This window comes from Felis catus, chromosome C1, assembly GCF_018350175.1.
Source record: "Felis catus isolate Fca126 chromosome C1, F.catus_Fca126_mat1.0, whole genome shotgun sequence".
Lineage (NCBI taxonomy): Eukaryota > Metazoa > Chordata > Mammalia > Carnivora > Felidae > Felis > Felis catus.
Genome location: NC_058375.1, coordinates 15,954,594 through 15,973,445, shown reverse-complemented (window position 1 = coordinate 15,973,445; position 18,852 = coordinate 15,954,594). Strand labels below are relative to the sequence as shown.

At 45.3% G+C, this 18,852-nt stretch overlaps 1 protein-coding gene across 10 annotated transcripts in view; it reads left to right on the top strand.

The window, feature by feature from the left end:
* USP48 (ubiquitin specific peptidase 48) overlaps positions 1-18,852 on the top strand; it is a 112,032-nt gene that overhangs the window by 9,892 nt on the left and 83,288 nt on the right. For 8 of the 10 annotated variants that reach the window (XM_045035262.1, XM_045035261.1, XM_045035260.1 and 5 more), the window contains exon 1: positions 11,653-11,871. The exons of 1 other annotated variant lie outside the window; for it this stretch is intronic. In XM_045035262.1, coding sequence (XP_044891197.1) covers positions 11,738-11,871 — 134 coding nt within the window. In that variant the 5' untranslated portion in view covers positions 11,653-11,737. Of the gene's footprint in view, positions 1-11,560; positions 11,872-18,852 lie in introns of those variants that run through there. One more of the 10 variants, XM_023258271.2, reaches the window with a different exon arrangement.

The window sequence follows — 18,852 nt, the reverse complement described above, 5'->3', positions numbered from 1 at the left end:
AGAAGGAACATTTGTACCGAGAAGGTGACCACCACTTACTACCTAGAATTTAAGGCACTGTGGCCTTTCACCCTACCTAGTGTGGTGTCTCTCCCGATTGGATGGGGGCCTCCAGATGTGGGGTGACTCCACTGGGTGGAAGCCAGTGGCGAGGACAGTGAAAGGATTCACCTGAGGTAGAACAAAAGCGATAGAAGTTTATTGGATACACCGGTAAAGGGAGGCGCTGCAGGCAGGATGGCAAAGGAGAGACTCCGGGGCAGTGGAAGGACGCTGTTTTTAAGGGGGGTGGAGGGGGGACGCAGAGTTGCCTGGGTGGCTCAGTCGGTTAAGGGTCCGACTTCGGCTCAGGTTATGATCTCATGGTTCACCGAGTTCGAGCCCTGCTTCAGGCTCTGCGCTGACAGCTTGGAATCTGGAGCCTGCTTTGGATTCTGTCTCTCCCTCTTTCTCAGCCCCTCCCCTGCTCTTACTCTGTCTCTCTCAAAAATAAAACATTTTAAAAAGGGGGAAGATGAGGAGATATTGGGACATACAGAATTTTCCCTTTTTTGGTAACTGTGCCTGGTTGTCAGTAGCCCATTGGTTGGTTAGGTCCTATAGATATTTTGAGGTGGGTTCCCCGATGGGCCTTGCTGTATTTAGACAGATGGTCACTGTGGGCTCTTTCTACATTCCATTGCTCAAGCCTGTTGACTAAAGGCAGCCTCTACACCCAGAAGGACTATGTGTGTGGGGGGGCTGGTGTGTTAATAGGGAGATTTATTCTAAGTGTCTAAGACATTGTATTAGGTAGTCCCTTATTATATTAATTCTATAATAAATATGCTTTTCAGAAGGCTACCTGTGGTCAGATCCCACATTACATTTTAGCCAATGGAGTTCATGTGATACGGTTCACTGAAGGTCTTGTCTCCTCCCTCCACTATACTGGTCAGTGACTAACTCCTGGGTATGCCGATTCACACTGTAGATGTCAAAGGGAGACCCAACGCTAGAATGTGACCATATATGTTCAGATCCACAGTGGTGGCAAGGAAGCGTAGTAAAGCATCTTCAGTGTCCACGTGAATGGTACTTCGTGGATGAGGCAGCCCTGACCCCACCCACCCTCAGGTGGTGACACATTCCACCCCTTCACCTCCCTTTTTGGCTTGGTGCTTTCCCCTTGTGCTTCATGCGTACTTTGTGAGTCTGCCTAGATTTCAGGCTTCTTTCATCTAGGCAAAAGAATCTACTTTTTGTTTGTTTATTTTGAGAGTGAGTGCGTGTGCACGCCCACACGAGCAGGGGAGGAGTGCAGAGACAGAATCGCAAGCAGGCTCCTAACTGTCAGTGAAGAGTGGACTCGGGGCTCGATTCCATGACCCATGAGATCATGACCTGAGCTGAAATCAAAAATCAGATGCTCAACCGACTGAGCCACCTAGATGCCCCAGAAAAAGAATCTACTTTTTTTTTTTAATTTTTTTTTTTTTAAGGTTTATTTATTTTTGAGACAGAGAGAGACAGAGCATGAACAGGGGAGGAGCAGAGAGAGAGGGAGACACAGAATCTGAAACAGGCTCCAGGCTCTGAGCTGTCAGCACAGAGCCCGACGTGGGGCTCGAACTCACGGACCGTGAGATCGTGACCTGAGCCGAAGTCGGGCGCTTAACCGACCGAGCCACCCAGGCGCCCCAAAAAGAATCTACTTTTAACCATACCTCTGGAACGAAAACGATAATCCTTATTCAGACTGATGCACATTCATTATTTAGCGATTTCTTTTTGCTGTTAAATTTGAGAGAGAAAGAGAGATTGAGCGTGAGAGTGGGGGAGAGGGGCGGAGGGAGAAGAGAATCTTAAGCAGGCTCCATGCCTAGTGTGGAGCCGGATATGGGGCTCGATCCCATGACTCTGGGACTGTGACCTGAGCCAAAAACACCAAGCCAAAAAGACTTGGCCGCTTAAGTGACTGAGCCTATAGTGTATTTTTTTAAGTTTATTTATTAAAAACGTTTTAAATTTTTATTTATTTTGAGAGAGAGAGAGAGAGAGAGAGAGAGAGAGCGAGCATGAGCAGGGTAGGGGCAGAGAGAGAGGGTAGGGGCAGAGAGAGAGGGAGACACAGAATCCGAAGCAGGCTCCAGGCTCTGAGCTGGCAGCACAGAGCCGGATGCAGGGTTCAAACCCACGAGCCTTGAGATCATGACCTGAGCCAAAGTCAGATGCTCAACCAACTGGAGCCACCTGGGCACCCCAATAAGTTTATTTATTTAAAGGGTGCTTGGGTGGCTCCGTCAGTGGTGAAATGAGAAAGTAATTTATTTCTGTGAAGCTGATGTCAGGAAGACTGCAGCCTGGCGTCTCCAAAGTGCTGAAAATACTTGTATGTTTATACAAGGAAAATGTGAAACAAGGTTGGTGAGTACAGGCAGGTGGGCTGTGAAGGGCCGATCAGTCATTGCCTTGGGGTCAGTCACTCCAGGTCTGGCTGGCTCAGGGCAGTCTTTGTTGCTTGAGGGGTAGTTTGGGCTCACATCAGCGGATGCTTTGCCTGCGGGGTCTTTTGCCTGAGTTGAGAGATAAGCTGGAAAGAAGAATTTAATCAAAAAAGTACAGACTGAGGTCAAAATGGAGGTAGTTGAAGTTCTCTTTCATTACTACTGTAACAAATCACCACACTCAGCAGCTTCAAACAATTTATAATTCTGGAGTTCAGATGTCTGGAGAGGGTTTCACTGAACCGAAATCAAGTTGTGGGCAGAGCTGCGTTCCTTGCAGAGAATCCAGGAGAGAATCCATTCTCCTTGCCTTTCCCAGCGTATAAGGGTGCCTACATTCCCTGGCTTGTGACTCCTTCCACTTTCAAGTCAGCAGGGTAACGTCGTTTCTGGCTCTGACCATTCTGTCTCCCACTTACAAAGACCTTTGTGTTGGGGTGCCTGGGTGGCTCAGTTAAGCGTCCGACTTCGGCTCAGGTCATGATCTCATGGTCCGTGAGTTTGAGCCCCGCGTCGGGCTTTGTGCTGACAGCTCAGAGCCTGGAGCCTGCTTCAGATTCTGTGTGTGTCTTTCTCTCTGCCCCTCCCCTGCTCACGCTCTGTCTCTCTCAAAAAATAAACATTAAAAAAAAAAAAAAAAAGAAAGACCTTTGTGGTTACATTGGGTCTATTGAGGTAATCCAGGATAATATCCCCATTTTAAGATCTTTAATCAAATCACATCTGCAAAGCTACATCCTTTTGCTACATAAGGTAACATATGCACAAATTTTGAGAATTAGGACATGGACATCTGTTTTACTGTATTTGGGCTTCCATAACAAAAATACCATACTAAAATAAAATAAAAATTAAAAAAAAATGCCACAGACTGGGTGGCTTATCAACAACAGAAATATTTCTTAGCAGTTCTAGAAGCTGGGAGGTTCAAGTTCAAAGTGCTCACAGAAGCGGTGTCTGATGAGAACTTAATCTCCTGGTTCATAGAAAGCTGCCTTTTCACTATGTCTTCATGTTGGTGGAAGAGGCAAGGGAGCTTTCTGGGGTCTCTTTTATGAGAGCACTAATCCTATTCATAAGGGCTCCACTCTCATGACCTAAGCACCCCCAAAGGCCCCACCTCCAAATACCATCACACTGGGCATTAGGATTTAACCTGTGAACTTCTGGGAAATGAGAACATTCAGTCTATAGCAATATCTTTGGGGTGGGAGGGTGGGGCATTATTCTGCCTACCATAGCCCTATAGGTCATGAAAAGTAGTTTAGATTTTATTTAAAATGTGAAATGATGACAAAATGGAATGACATAACCTAATTTATGTTTCCATTTCTTTTTTATTGACCTATATAAAAGAGGGCCCAGGATGAAGGCTGGCAAAACTTCAGCTGTGATGCTGTGATTTATAAAAAGCAATACATATTTGGGGGGCGCCTGGCTGGCTCCATCGGTTAAGCATCCGACTTCGGCTCAGGTCATGATCTTGCGGTTTGTGAGTCCGAACCCCACATCTGTCAGCAGGTTCGTGAGTCCAAACCCCACATCTGCAGCGTGGAGCCCACTGCAGATCCTCTGTCCCTCCTCCCCGCACCCCCCAACCCTTACCACTCTGTGCACCTCCCCCGTTCACTCTGGCTTTCTCTCAAAAATAAATGTTAAAATAAATACATACATGTTGGTCTTCCGACATTCCTCCCAGAGTTCCTAAACCCTTGGAATGTCCTAAGTAACTGGAGTGATAAAGTTGTCTTTTGTTATAACAAGCCCCTTCCAACTACTCCAGGCTTTATGTTAATGAGATGACTTTTGGAAAGCCCCTGGGTAATTTAAGAATGGGGGCTAGTTGCCTGGAAAACCACTCATGATTAGAGGGCTGGAACTTTCAGCCTCAATCCCAGCCCCCGAACTCTGGGGAGTAGAGCTTGAGATCAGTCCTCAACAGTCGATGATTTAATCAACTCTGGCTGTGTAATGAAGCCTCCATAAAAACCTACAGGACTGGGGTTCAGAGAACTTCCAGGCTGGTGAACAGTGGGGTTGCTGGGAGTGTAGGGTGTCCAGAAAGGGCGTGTCCAGAAAGGGCATGAAAGCTCCGCGCCCCCTCTTACATTTCTTGCCCTATGCCCCTCTTCCGTCTGGTTGTTCCTAAGTTACAGCCTTTCCTAGTAAACTGTTCATTAGTAGGTAGAACGTTTTCCTGAGTTCTGTGAGCTGCTCTAGCGAATCAGTCAAACCTGAGGAAGAGGTGATGGGCGCCTCTGACTTGTAGCCAGTTGGTCAGAAACCTGGATTTGCAATTGACGTCTGAAGGAGTGTATGTGTGTGTGCAGTCCTGAAGGACTGAACCCTTAACTTGGGTGATCTGATAATATCTCCAGGTAGATAGTGACAGAACTGAGTTAAATACGTAGGACATCTGGCTGGTGTCACAGAACTGCTGGATGTATGGGAAACCCACACGTCTGGTGTCAGTGAAGTGCGACTGTAGTATAGAGGAGACACATAGGAGTAAGTTTTTATTTTAGACGAGCATTTAGAAAATCCGTGGAGGAGGAGGAAGAGGAGGAGGAGACAGCAAAGAAGACTGAGAAGGAGCAGTGACTGAGGGAAGTGGACAACCAGGAGCGGGTACTGCCTAGAAACCAAGAGGACATTTCAAGATGGTAGGAGCAGTGACTGCAGAGAGCTGAGGGCTGAGAGCAGACTCCTGGGTTTGGTGACGTGGGAGCCATGCGAACCTTGATAAGAGCAGCTATAGGGGAACGAGAAGGTCGCAGGCCAGACTGGAGTTGTTTGAAGAGGGAACAGAAGGTGAGTAAGTCCAGAGAGTACAGACCTCGGCTGTCCACCGCGGTGGCACTCCCCACATGTGGCTAATGAGCACCTGAATAAGGCAAGTTTGAAATGTTTAAAAAAAAATTTTTTTTTTCTGAGAGAGAGAGAAAGGCAGAGCTTGAGCAGGGGAGGGGCTCTGAGAGCCTCTCTTGAGCAGAGAGAGAGGGAGACACAGAACCCAAAGCAGGCTCCGGGCTCTGAGCTGTCAGCACAGAGCCCGATGCCACACTTGAACTCATGAGCAGTGAGATCATGACCACACACAAAGTCGGAGGCTTAGCCAGCTGAGCCCCCGGGCGCCCCGAATGCGGCAAGTTTAAATTGAGATGACCTGCGAGTGAAAAATGCACACAGATTTCCAGAATATAGTGTGAAGAAAAGACGATCGAATATTTCGTTGATATTTTTTAAATATTGATTTCATGTGGAAACGTACCCACTTTGGATAGACTAGGTTAATTATATTGTTGAAATTAACTTCACCTGTTTCTTTTTACTTTTTAAAATGTGGCTACTAGAAAATTTTAAATTACCTATATGGCCTGTATTATATTTCTTTTTTAAAAATTTTTTTTTTCAACGTTTATTTATTTTTGGGACAGAGAGAGACAGAGCATGAACGGGGGAGGGGCAGAGAGAGAGGGAGACACAGAATCGGAAACAGGCTCCAGGCTCTGAGCCATCAGCCCAGAGCCCGATGCGGGGCTCGAACTCACGGACCGCGAGATCGTGACCTGGCTGAAGTCAGACGCTTAACCGACTGCGCCACCCAGGCGCCCCGCCCGTATTATATTTCTTTTGGAAAGTGCTAGGGATAGATAATTCTTTTGATAATTTGACTAAGGAGCTAAGAAATGGGGAGGAAAATAGATGGGAATTTAACATTGCTGACCATTCCCATCTTCTTGAAACTTTCCTCCCTAAGCTTCTCAGGTACCCAAGTCTTCTGATTCTCCTTATATCTAACAATTGTTCCTTCTGGACCTTCTTTCTAGGGTCCTTCCCGTTCCCAAAGCTTATTAGGTGAAGGAGCAAAACTGTACCATGTGGCCGGGCAGAAGAGTGTTCCAGGCAAAGGAAACCACAAATGCAAAGGCCCTGAGGCAGAAGTCGGCTTTGGTAGTTGTGCGCAGGGAGTAAGAAGATGGTGTTGCTGGCTCAAAGTTGGGGGAAGGGAGAGTGATGGGAAATGAAGTCTAGGCAGTCAGGTGTAGGGGAGAGGGCCTTTGGAGGAAGACAGGAGACAGGAAGGAGGGAGACAGGAAGTTTTTAGAGGTTTTTAAGCCAGGGAGTGTCCACTCAGTTTACATGCAGACTATAAAGAGACAAGGGTGAAACTTGGAGACCAGTTAGGAAGCTTTTGCACAAATCCAGGTGGGATCAGGGTGGTGATGGTAACTGTAGGGTGGTTGTATTCTGCATATACTTTGAAGGCACGGTTGACAGGATTTGTTAGCTGTTTTGTTTTTTTTTAAAGTTTTTATTTAATTATTTTGAGAGAGAGATTGCGCACACATGAGCGGGGAGGTCAGAGAAAGAGGGAGAGAGAGAATCCCAAGCAATTTCTGCACTGTCACCACAGAGCCGGATGTGGGGCTCAAACTCACAAACCATATCATGACCCGAGCCGAGATCAAGACTCAGACACTTAACCCACTGAGCCACCCGGGCACCCGACTGACAGGATTTGTAAAAGGATTGGATGGGGACGTAAGAGAAGGGTAGGTTAAACCTGCCTCTAAAGCTTCTGAAAGGATAGAGCTGCCATTTGTTGAGATGGCAAAGATTTAGAAGGATATTTGGGGGCAATTGGAAGTAGAATGAGGACAGGTTCTGGACTTGTAAAGTGTATCGCACACGAGAGATGCCAGGTGAGCAGTAGGACATACAAATCTGGCATCATAGGAGTGAGGTCAAGTCTGGAGATACGAATTTGGCAGTCAACACACAGCTGGTATTTAAAGCTACATAAGGAGATCAGATCACCCAGGGAGTAAATGTATTAGAGAAAGGTCCAGGGACAACCTTCCGCCACTCAAGCTTACAAGTTAGAGATAAGAGCAAACCAGCAAAGGGCACTAAAAAAGAATGGCCAGCGAATCGTGGGAAAAGCAGGAGAATGTGCTATCCTGCAACTTAAGAAAAGGAAGAGGTTCCAGAGAGAGTTGAATAATGGTTCAGATGCTTTGGATTGGTAGGTCAAAATCAAGTGTGAGCTTCCCAATGGATTTCACAGTGTGACCTTCATATGAGTGGTTTTGGGGGAGATAGAGACAAGAGCTTGATTTGGAATTAATTTAATGAGGATAGGAAGAGGGGAACTGGAGAAAACTATAGACAACTCTTTTCAGTTTTATTATAAAGAGGGAGCAGAAAAATGGGACAGTAGCTTGGGGTGGATGTGGGAGTCAAGAGAGAGTTTGTTAAACTTGGGAGAAATCAAATCACATTTGAATGCTGACGAGAATCATCCAGCATAGAATGAAAAATTAATGGTGCAGGACAATGTATCCTGCAAGATTCAGATTCACGTCTGCTGTCTTGACATGTATGTCCCTTATGCATCTGAAACCACTTAAAAAACCAATAAAAATCAAAATGACTGCACCAACGCTTCAGCAAACCTGGATTTTAAAGTAACCTTTTCCCTCTCTTCAGCAAACTTGCCCTCCTCTCTTACCACCCTAAAGACAAGACTGGAAGCTGGTAGCACCACACAATGCCTGTCAAAACCAGCCAGATCCTGTATTTCCCTATAACCCTCCAGCCCCTTCCTCTGGGAGGGCTTGCAGTTTTTTTTTTTTTTTAATATACGTATTAAAAAAAATTTTTTAATGTTTATTTACTTTTGAGAGGGGGAGGGGCAGAGAGAGAGGGAGAGACATAATCCAGAGCAGGCTCCAGGCGCTGAGCAGTCAGCACAGAGCCTGACGCGGGGCTTGAACTCATCAACTGTGAGATCATGACCTGAGCCGAAGTTGGACACTTAACTGATTGAGCCACCCAGGTGCCTACACACACACACACACACACACACACACACACACACACACACACACACACATTTAACTGTATTTATTTGTAAGAGAGAGCAAGCACAAGTAGGGGAGGGGAAGAGAGAGTGGGAGAAAGAAAATCTTAAGCAGGCTCCATGCTCAATGCAGACCCTGACGCGGGACTGGATCCCACGCCCATGAGACCAGGACCTGAGCCAAAAACAAAGAGTTGAATGCTTAACTGAGGGAGCCATCCAGGTGCCCCAGGCTTTCAGGTTTTGAAGGTCAGCCTGCTGCAGCCTCCTTTGCCTGCAAAGCAATAAAGCTATTGTTCCTCCTTACCCCAAACTCTGTCTTCCTGTTATATTTTGGCTCTGAAGCATGGAAGTTGGTTTTCGACCACACACCTAAAACGCAATACAGTCGACTCTTGAATAACACAGGCTTGGACTGTGTGGGCCCACTTGCACTTTTTCCGATATAGTACAGTACAGTAAATGTATTTTTCTCTTCTTTATGATTTTCTTAGTAACATTTTCTTTAGCTTGCTTTAAGAATACAGTCTATAATACATAAAACATACAAAATGTGTTCATGGACTTATCGATAAGGCTCCTGCTCAACAGCAAGCTATCAGTAGCTAAGTTTTTGGGCAGTCAAGAATTATACCCAGACTTTCCACGCTGCTGGGGGTCAAGGTACAGCACATAGTTCAAGGGTCTACTGTATTTTAAAAATTGAAATCATCATCTCCCTTCTAAACTTGCTCCTTCTGTAGTCCCTATCTCACTTGGTAGAAACTATTACCCAGGTTTGAAAACTGGCATATAGGGGTGCCTGGGTGGCTCAGTCGGTTGAGTGTCCGACTTCGGCTCAGGTCATGATCTCACGGTCCATGAGTTCGAGCCCCATGTCGGGCTCTGTGCTGACAGCTCAGAGCCTGGAGCCTGCTTCGGATTCTGTGTCTCCCTCTCTCTCTGACCCTCCCCCATTCATGCTCTGTCTCTCTCTGTCTCAAAAATAAATAAACATTAAAAAAATTTTTTTTTAATTAAAAAAAAAAGAAAACTGGCATATAGCAGTGACAGCCTGGTGAATAATACAATTTCATCATTTGCTAAGTGAGACAATGGGTGGCACAGGGAGCTGTAAGCACCAAGGAAAGGGCTATGACCCAAACTTGAAGGTCAAATAACAGGTGAATAGACACTGGTTAGACCAACATCATCAAGTTGTAGCAATTCCACATCCTAGGTATCTTTCAAATTTGTCTCCTCAGGCGGTTATATATTATGAAACAGGACAACCTCCACTTTGACCACATTATGTACTTTCTAATTGATTAAGTTCTTTCCAGCTTATTTCCTAATTCTGGCAAAAGACCCTGCAGGCAAAGCATCCCCCGCCCCCCCATGTGAGCCAAAATCACCTCCTGAAGCAACAAGGACTGCCCTGGGCCAGCCAGACCAGGAGTGATTGAGGAAGACTGACCTGACCTTCGCTGCTTACCTGCTAGTACCTAACGACCGTAGTCTCTCATTTTCCTTATATAAACGTATTTTCAGCCCTTTAGAGAAGGCTTTGAGATGCTAGTCCATGGTCTTCCCCGAGTCGGCCTCACGGAAATAAATTCCTTTCTCGTTTCACCACCACTACTGCCACTCATGCTCTGCCTTTGGATTTTGTCAGTGGCAAGTGGTTGAACCTGGTCTGTTTGGGAGCCCCCGGGCTGTGCTTTTTTATACCCCACCCCTGGTACAATTACATTGCCCCAGTTTAGGCCTTCATGATCTCTGGCCTGTTGTTACTTCAGTAGTCTTCTAAGAGGTTTCTCTACTTTTGACCTTGACTCAAACTGAAAAAGCTATACAAAATGCAAATCTCCAATGTATGCCTCACCAGCTTTAAACATTTCAAGGAATCTCTGGGATAAGGGCAAAGTCGGCCTGCCTCTCAAGGCTTACCTCTAACCTAAACTCCCTCTATCTCAGAATTTGTTTTCTCACACCAAGAAGTCTCTCTCTTCTGTGCCTTTGCTCCTTAGGGTTCCCTTTGTCTGTAATGGTGCCTTTTTTCTATCCTGGCTAAGTTCTACTGATTTTTTAAGATGTGTTTAGGAATGACCTCTTCTAGTAAGCCTTTTACCAAGTGCTGCAAACCTTCCAAGGCTGGGAAGGGGATCTTTGTGTTTCTACCGCTCTCCCCTCACCGCCCTCCCCCCCCCCCCCCCAAGGCCGGGACCACGTCTTATCTTCGTCGTGCTTTCAGCAAATGTTTATCTAATGAATGACTAGCACACTTTAAGCATCAAGTCCAAGGTTGCCCAGCTGGTAAACTGCTGAGTCAGAAATTAGCGCTTAGACCCCCGGAGGGCTCTCATTCAAATGTAAAGTCCTCAAAACCTTCCCTCCAACAGTGCCCTTTACAGTTTGCAAAACATTATGATAAGGCTACTCTTTAGATCCTGGGGCAGGACTTGTAAAAAGGAAATGTTTTTAAACCCGGGAGCTAGAGAAGAGCTTCGGAAAAGGACTAAGTCCTCTAAAAGAGAGGACAGCAGTCCGGGGGTCAGCCAGCTGCCAGAAGACCCTCCCAGCCAGAGAAACCCCACCCGAAGCCCACCTCACCCGAAGCCCCCCTCCACCTCGAGGACTACAAATCCCAGCATGCCTCGCATCCAGTGAGTGACAGCACGCTATGCATGCCGGGACATGTAGTCCAGTTCTACTTGAGGAAAGGCCCAGAACATCCCGTGACGTCAGGAGGGCTCGGGAAAGGACTCGGAACCGGTCCAGGCTCAAGTTTAATCATCCTCTACAGAGCCGACCGTCGTTTCTTTGGTGACCTGGTTTCAGGTCCTACCCCGCAGTCCAGAGGCCCTATGACGTGCGTTGAGTAGCTTCTCGCGTGATTCCTTCAAGGTTAAGGGGAAGTACCAGAGAGCGAGAATAGACAGCCTTTTGCCCTCGAGGTGCCAGCTTGTTAGGGTAGTGGTTCGCAGGACGCTACCCTGGACAGGTGCTCAGACGCTGCTTCCCCAGCAGCGCCGGTGAGGACGTGGCAACACTACCTCGAACAGGCTGCTTCCCCTTCCTCCACCCGTCGGGCTAGAGGCGCGGGGTGGCGCAAAGACTGCTGGGAACACGCATGCGCCCACCGCGGCGGGGAGTATACCTCCAACGTCTGCGGGCGCGAGGGGTGTCGGGTGTCGGCGGCGGCGCTTTGCGGCTAGTCGTGCGGGTCGGGCGCGGGCGGGCGGGCGCGGCGGCAGTGGCGCGCACAGGTGATTGACTGGCCAGCTGGCTGAGGGATCGCCTGGTCCCCATTGCTGGCAGGTGGCGGAGCCCATTTGGGCGGCGGCAGCGGCAGCAGCAACAGCAGCGACGGCTCGGCTCGGGAGGCGCTCTTCGGGCCAAGGCCATGGCCCCGCGGCTGCAGCTGGAGAAGGCGGCCTGGCGCTGGGCGGAGACGGTGCGGCCCGAGGAGGTGTCGCAGGAGCACATCGAGACCGCGTACCGCATCTGGCTGGAGCCTTGCATCCGCGGCGTGTGCAGGTGAGGCCCGCGCACTGGGCCTTGCGCCCCCGGTTCGGACTTCGGAAAACCGGGCCGGGGGCCGGGGGTCATATTGGGGGAAAGAGGACAGCAGCCAGCTGCGTGCATCTAGCAGGCGCGGAGAGGGGCAAGGTGGAGGCTTCCTCCTTAACGCCGTCTGGGCAACCTGAGTAACGCAGCCTTCCCGGGCTTTGCATGGAGGTGATGCTGCTGGAAGCCCTTTAGAAACGGTTCTAGGTTCTTATCTAGAAGATGGCGGTGGAAATGGTTGAAGGCAGGAGCTGAGAGCTTAGCAAACGTTGTTGGCTGTTGTATCTTGGCCACGGCTCGGCTTTTTCCATTGTAGAAAGGGAACTTCTTGGAAGTGAGTTTCATCACAGTATATCTTTTATTACTGGTGACGCTAAGGCTTGGTCGTCTTAGTATTAGTTTCGGAGAGGGCTGATTTAGAGAACCGTATGGGTAGTCTACGTCATCGACACCTTCACCCCCGGTTGACCTACCCTCTCGTTCATCTGTTTTAGCTTTTCCCCCCCCCTTTTTTGGGGGGTCGTTTCGACCGTACCACTTTACCAAGTGCGAAGTTTGAGCTGTGTAAGTTCTGTCCTTCACTTCTGCTTAGCCCTTGAATCTTGACTTTCCTTTTAGTTCGAATTCTTAGGCATTGTTCCTGTCTCTTCTGTTTTTCCACCTTTTAACGCGGGAACTATAGTTTTTGTTCTGGAATGTTGTTGAATTGAGTTGGCCAAACCGGGCATGCTCAGTAGCTTTACTTCAGCAGGCATTTAGTAAAGGCTTTCTGGAGTTTTTAAGCGGCGGGACCCGGAAGGAATGGAAGTCAAGGTCTCACTTTGGAATTTAAGTCTAGGTTGAGAAGTGATTCAGGTTAGGGAGCTTCCATAAGGCTAAGGAATAATTCCAAGTTCTAGGGCATCTGGCTTGCAAGGAGGGGACATCTGACTCCCAACAGTAAGCCCTGGAATGACAGAGGCTGTGTATAACAGAATTTATTAAGCTTCAGTTAGTTTCCCCAAATAATTAGATTCTAGAGAAGCAAAAAAACAAACAAACAAAAAAAAACCCACCACTCTATCACTGTTAGAATTCTGATTTTAACGCAAATTAGGGAGTAGAAATTGACTGCGATCCTTATAAGGGGAATGTCCTAAGAGTTTTAAGTTGCAGGTAGCCTGGGTGGCTCAGTCCATTAAGTTCCTGAGTTCAAGCCCTGCACCCAGCTCTTTGCTGACAGCTCAGAGCCTGGAGCCTGCTTCTGATTCTGTCTGCCTCTCTCTGCCCCTCCCCCACTGGTGCTCTCTATCTCTCTCTCAAAAACATTAAAAAAGTTCTTTTTAAGTTGCAATTGCAAGGTTTATATCCAAACAGGTGTTTTGTGGTTTTTTTTTTTTTTTAAAGCATCGAGATAGAATTCACATATTGTATGATTCACCTATTTAAAATGTACTATTCAGTGGTTTCTGTTTGTATATTCAGGGCTGTTTAGCAATGCCCACAGTCTTGACTTTAGAACATTTTGCCCACCTCCCCACCTAGCCCTTTAGCCATTGGATTGGCACTCAGTCCTCTGTACATCACCACCCAAGCTCCAGGCAACCACCCATCAACTTTTCTGCTTCTAAATTTGCCTGTCTTGCACATGTCATGTGAATAGAACCACAAAATATGTGGACTTTGTGACTGACTCCTTTCACTTAGTGTAATGTTTTCAGGGGTCATCCCATTGTAGCATGTGTCAGTATTTAATTTTAAAAAGTGTGCAAAAGACAACAAAATGTATTCTTTTAAAGTATACAGGGGTCCCTGGGTAGCCCAGTTGATTAAGCATTCGGCTCAGGTCAGGATCTCACAGTTTGTGATTTTGAGACCAGCATCGGGCTCTCTGCAGTCACCAAGAGCTGGCTTCCGATCCTCTGTTTCCCTCTCTATCTGCCTCTTCCCTCCCACTACCTCCCCACATGTGTGCTCTCTTTCAAAAATAAGTAAACATTAAAAAAAAAAATAGTATACAATTAAGTTGTACAACCATCACCATTGTCTAGTTCCTGAATCAAAGGGAGGCTTAACTGAATGAGCCACCCAGGAGTCCCCCCGCGTGTCCCCTGCCCCTGTCTTTTTTAATTTTAATTTTTAAAGTAGGCTCTACCCTCAATGTGGGGCTTGAACTCAAAACCCCAGTGATTGAGTCACGTGCTCTACCTACTGAGCCTGCCAGGTGCCCCCAGCTTTTTCTGTTACCTTAAAAGGAGACTCCATATCCTTTAAGCAGTCACTTCCCGTTTCCCCTTCATGCCACCTTCTGGCAACCACTGAACTTCCTGTCTTGTAGGTGTCTCTTCTAAATATTTCGTGTAAATGGAATCAGACAATATGTGGCCTTTTTTTGTGTGGCTTTCAGGTAGCATGTTTTTTCAGTGTCTTCCATGTTGTAGCGTATATCAGTACGTTATTCCTTTTTGTGGGCTGAATAATATTCTTTTGTTTGGATATATCATATTGTTTATCCGTCAGTTGATGACCTTAGAAAATTTCCCCCCCGACCTTATTGACAAATAATTGACAAATAGAATAACCTGTATTTGAAGTTTACAACGTGATGATTTGATAAACATGGTGGGATGATTACCAAGATCAAGGTAGTTCACACATCCATCACTTCACCTAGCGTAGTTAACTTGATAAACATTTTTGTTCTATCCACTTTTTGGCTGTTAGGGATAGTGCTGCTATGAACATTTGGATACAGGTTTTTGTTAGAATACGTGCTTTCAGTTCTTTTGAGTGTATACCTAGGAGTGAAATTGCTGGGTCATGGTAATTACGTTTAACTCCCTGAGGAACCACCACAGTTTTCTACAGCTGCTGTGCTGTTCATTTTACATTCCCACCAGGAATGTAGGAGGGTTTCAGTTTCTTTCCACGCTTGTCGACACTTGCTATTTTCTGTTTGTTTTTATGCCATCCTAGTGTGTTTGAAGTGGCATCTTGTACCTTCGGTTTGCATGTTTGTAATGACCAATGAATTGAACATCTTTTTCCATGTTTGTTGGCCATTTTTCTTTTATTTTGTTACTGAATAATATTCCATTTTATATGTACTACATACTTATATATCCGTTCATCAGCTGACAGACATTTGGGTTTCTACTTTTTGGCTGCTACCAAGAACGTTTGTGTAGGGTTTTTGTGCAGTTGTATTCTTTTTTCTTGGGTATATATGTAGGAGTGGAATTGCTGGGTCATAAAACCCTGTTTAACATTTTGAGGAGCTGACAAATTATTTTCCAAAGTGGCTGTGGTATTTTACATATTCATGGTTTAGATGAAGATTTCTCCACGTCCTTAACTCCTGTGTTTGGTTGTCTTTTTTTCTTCACAGTCATCCTAGTAGGTATAAATGGTATCCCTGTAGTTTTGATTTGCATTTCCCTGATGACTAAGGTTGAGCCTCTTTTCATGTGCTTCTTGGCCATTTGTGTATCTTTGGAGAAATGTCTATTCGAGTCCTTTGCCCATTTTAAAATTGGGTTATGTATTTTTTTATTATTGAGTTGGAAGTGTTCTTTATTGGATACACATCCCTTATATTGGCAAAAATTTTCTCATTTCTGTGGGTTTTCACATTTTTGATGTTATTTGTAGTGCAAAAGCAATATTGATGCAGTCCAGATCGATTTCTTTCTTTCTTTCTTTCTTTCTTTCTTTCTTTCTTTCTTTCTTTCTTTCTTTCTTTCTTTCTTTCTTTCTTCTTTCTTTCTGCTTTTGAGACCATGTATAATCCAAGGTCCAAGCGTTTTTTATATAAATATCAAAAGTTTCTTTTCCACTAGGTGTCTCCTTTTTTTCTTTCCTTCTTTAAAGTTCATTTATTTTGAGAGAGCATGAGCTGGGGGAGGGGCAGAGAAAGAGAGAAAATCCCTGGTAGGCTCTACACCTCAGCACAGGGCCTGACGTGGGGCTCGAACCCACAAACTGCAAGACCATGCCCTAAGCCGAAATCAAGAGTACAACACTTAAACCAACTGAGCTACGCAGGTGCTCCCATTTTCTCCTTTTGTTTAAGCGTTTCTTCAGACTCTTAGCAAGAATATTTTATTTTATTTTATTTTATTTTTATTTATTTTTGAGACAGAGAGAGACAGAACATGAATGGGGGAGGGACAGAGAGAGAGAGGGAGACACAGAATCGGAAGCAGGCTCCAGGCTCTGAGCCGTCAGCCCAGAGCCTGACCCGGGGCTTGAACTCACGGACTGCGAGGTCGAGATCGTGACCGTGACCTGAACTGAAGTCGGACGCTTAACCGACTGAGCCACCCAGGCGCCCCTTAGCAAGAATATTTTAAAGGATTAAACTAATGGTATCAATATCTTTTCTTTAAATGTTTGTTTAAAGAGAGAAAACAAATGAGCAGGGGCAGAGTGAGAGGGAGAGAGAATCACAAGCAAGCTCCATCCTGTTAGGCTCACAACCCTGAGATCACGACCTGAGCCAAAATATAGAGTGGGATGCTTTCTTTACCAGTTGAGCCACCTGGGTGCCCCATCAATATACTTTTTTTTTTTTTTAAGTACTTTACACGATTATTAGAGGAGATTCCAGAGCTGAAGCAGTGTTTAGATCTACTCAAAGACTAGGTGAATCAAGACTTTTATTTACATTTCTGAAACTGCTTAGTACAATCACAGATGAAAGCAATCTATAGTAAATCCTATATCCACAGAATTCTGAAAATACTGTGTCTTAATTCTTACAGGCAGAGGTTTTGCTAACAATGAGGGTGATAGTTAAGTTCCTTGCAGTAAATTGGTTGGGTGGGAGCTGTGGATTTTTCACTGTGATCCATATTGCTAAATTGCCCATCAGAATGATGGTTCCACTTTACAGTCCTGTGTAAGAATGTCTCGTTTCCTCACACCATTCACTAACACAATGTTAATCATACTTTTTGATCTGATAGGTCTTGTGTGTTAATTTGTGTGTGTGTGTGTGTGTGTGTGTGTAACAGTTAAAATTTTGATATGGATTTTCAGTCTGGACTAGTTTATACTTCTAGCTGTGTATATAGAAGTACAGTGTCCACTCTGTTCTCCTTAGAGAAACAGTACTGATGACTGTTACAAAATTAAAGCATTCTAGTAAGTCAGTATCATGCCAGTTTCAAAAACATTTCAATGACTTCTCATAGCTCTAGTCCAAAAACAAAGGTTTTATTTGTCAGTAATCTCTATACCCAACATGGCGCTCAAACTCACAAATCCGAGTTAAGAGTTACATGTTCCTCCAACCAAGCAGCCTGGTGCCCCTGTAAGTTGTTGGTTTAAATAGGTGTCTGTGTTCCATGAAATACGTGCCCTTGTCTATTCTTGTTCATTGTTTTGCATCTTTCTGCTGTCTAGCCCTTGAACACTCAGAACACTTAATCCTTACCCAGTTTTTGTGTGAAAGCTCAGCTCCTCCTTAATTTCAGGCTCATAGCTACCCACCATTAACGTTGTATACATATCCTCTTTTTCTCTTTCTGCATATTTTTTAAATATGATACATATATTTAAACATGGTAAATACCTATTGAGTACCTGTTCTGTGCCTTGCTGGGGTAATATTCATTCTTTCATTCGACAGATGTTTTTGGTATCTACTATGTGAGCTTGGTGTAGTATTCTAGAGAGGCTCTGGGATAAAGCCCCAGAAGGTGAAGTTCCTTTCTTCATGTGCCATATGTTTTATAAATTTTTAAAGTTTTTTTTTCTTTTTAAATTTATTTTTAGTTAATTAATTTTTAATTTTACATCCAAGTTAGCATATAGTGCACCAATGATTTCGGGAATAGATTCCAGTGATTCATCCCCTCTAACACCCAGTGCCCATCCCACCAAGTGTTTTCCGTAATGCCCTTTGCCCGTTTAGCCCATCCTTCGTCCAGCAACCCTCTGTTTGTTCTCTATATTCAAGAGTCTCTTGTGTTTTGTCCCCCTCCCTGTTTTTATTTTTGTTTCCCTTCCCTTACGTTCATCTGTTTTGAATCTTAAATTCCACATATGAGTGAAGTCCTAGATTTGTCTTTTTCTGACTGATTTCGCTTAGCATAATACCCTAGAGGGAACTAGAGTTCTATCCAGGTTGTTGCAAATGGCAAGATTTCATTCTTTCTGATTGCCGAGCAGTACTCCAGTGTGTGCATGCGTGCGTGTATACCACATCTTTATCCATTTATCTGTTGATGGACATTTGGGCTCTTTCCATACTTTGGCTATTGTTGATAGTACTGCTATAAACATGGGGAATTTAAAGTTTTTATTTATTTATTTTGGAGAGAGAGAGACCCAGTGGGGAAGGGCAGAGAGAGGGAGAGAGAATCTCAAGCAGGCTCCGCACTGCCAGCACAGAGCCCTGATGTGAACCCTGAGATCTTGAGAGACCTTGACCCGAACCAAAATCAAGAGTCAGACTCTTAACCTACTGAGCCACTCAGGCACTCCTCATGTGCCATATATTTCACAGGTGAGACAGTATAATCAAACAGCATGATTGTTATTTCAGAAGAAAAAGGGAGCAGCTCCTGGATGGCTCAGTTGGTTAAGCATCCAAGTCTTGGTTTCTGATAAGGTCAAGATCTCAGGGTCTTGTGATGTAGCCCTGCCTCCTGTTCAGTGCTGGGTGTTCGCGGCAGAACCTGCTTAAGAGTCTCTCCCTTGCTCTGCCCCTCCCTTCCTCCCTAGCTCACTATTTATTATTTATTTATTTATTTATTTATTTATTTATTTATTTATTTATTTCCCTCCCTAGCTCGTTCTAAAATAAAAATAAATCAAAAAAACATTTTTTTTTCCCAACGTTTTTATTTATTTTTTTGGGACAGAGAGAGAGAGAGCATGAACGGGGGAGGGGCAGAGAGAGAGGGAGACACAGAATCGGAAACAGGCTCCAGGCTCTGAGCCATCAGCCCAGAGCCCGACGCGGGG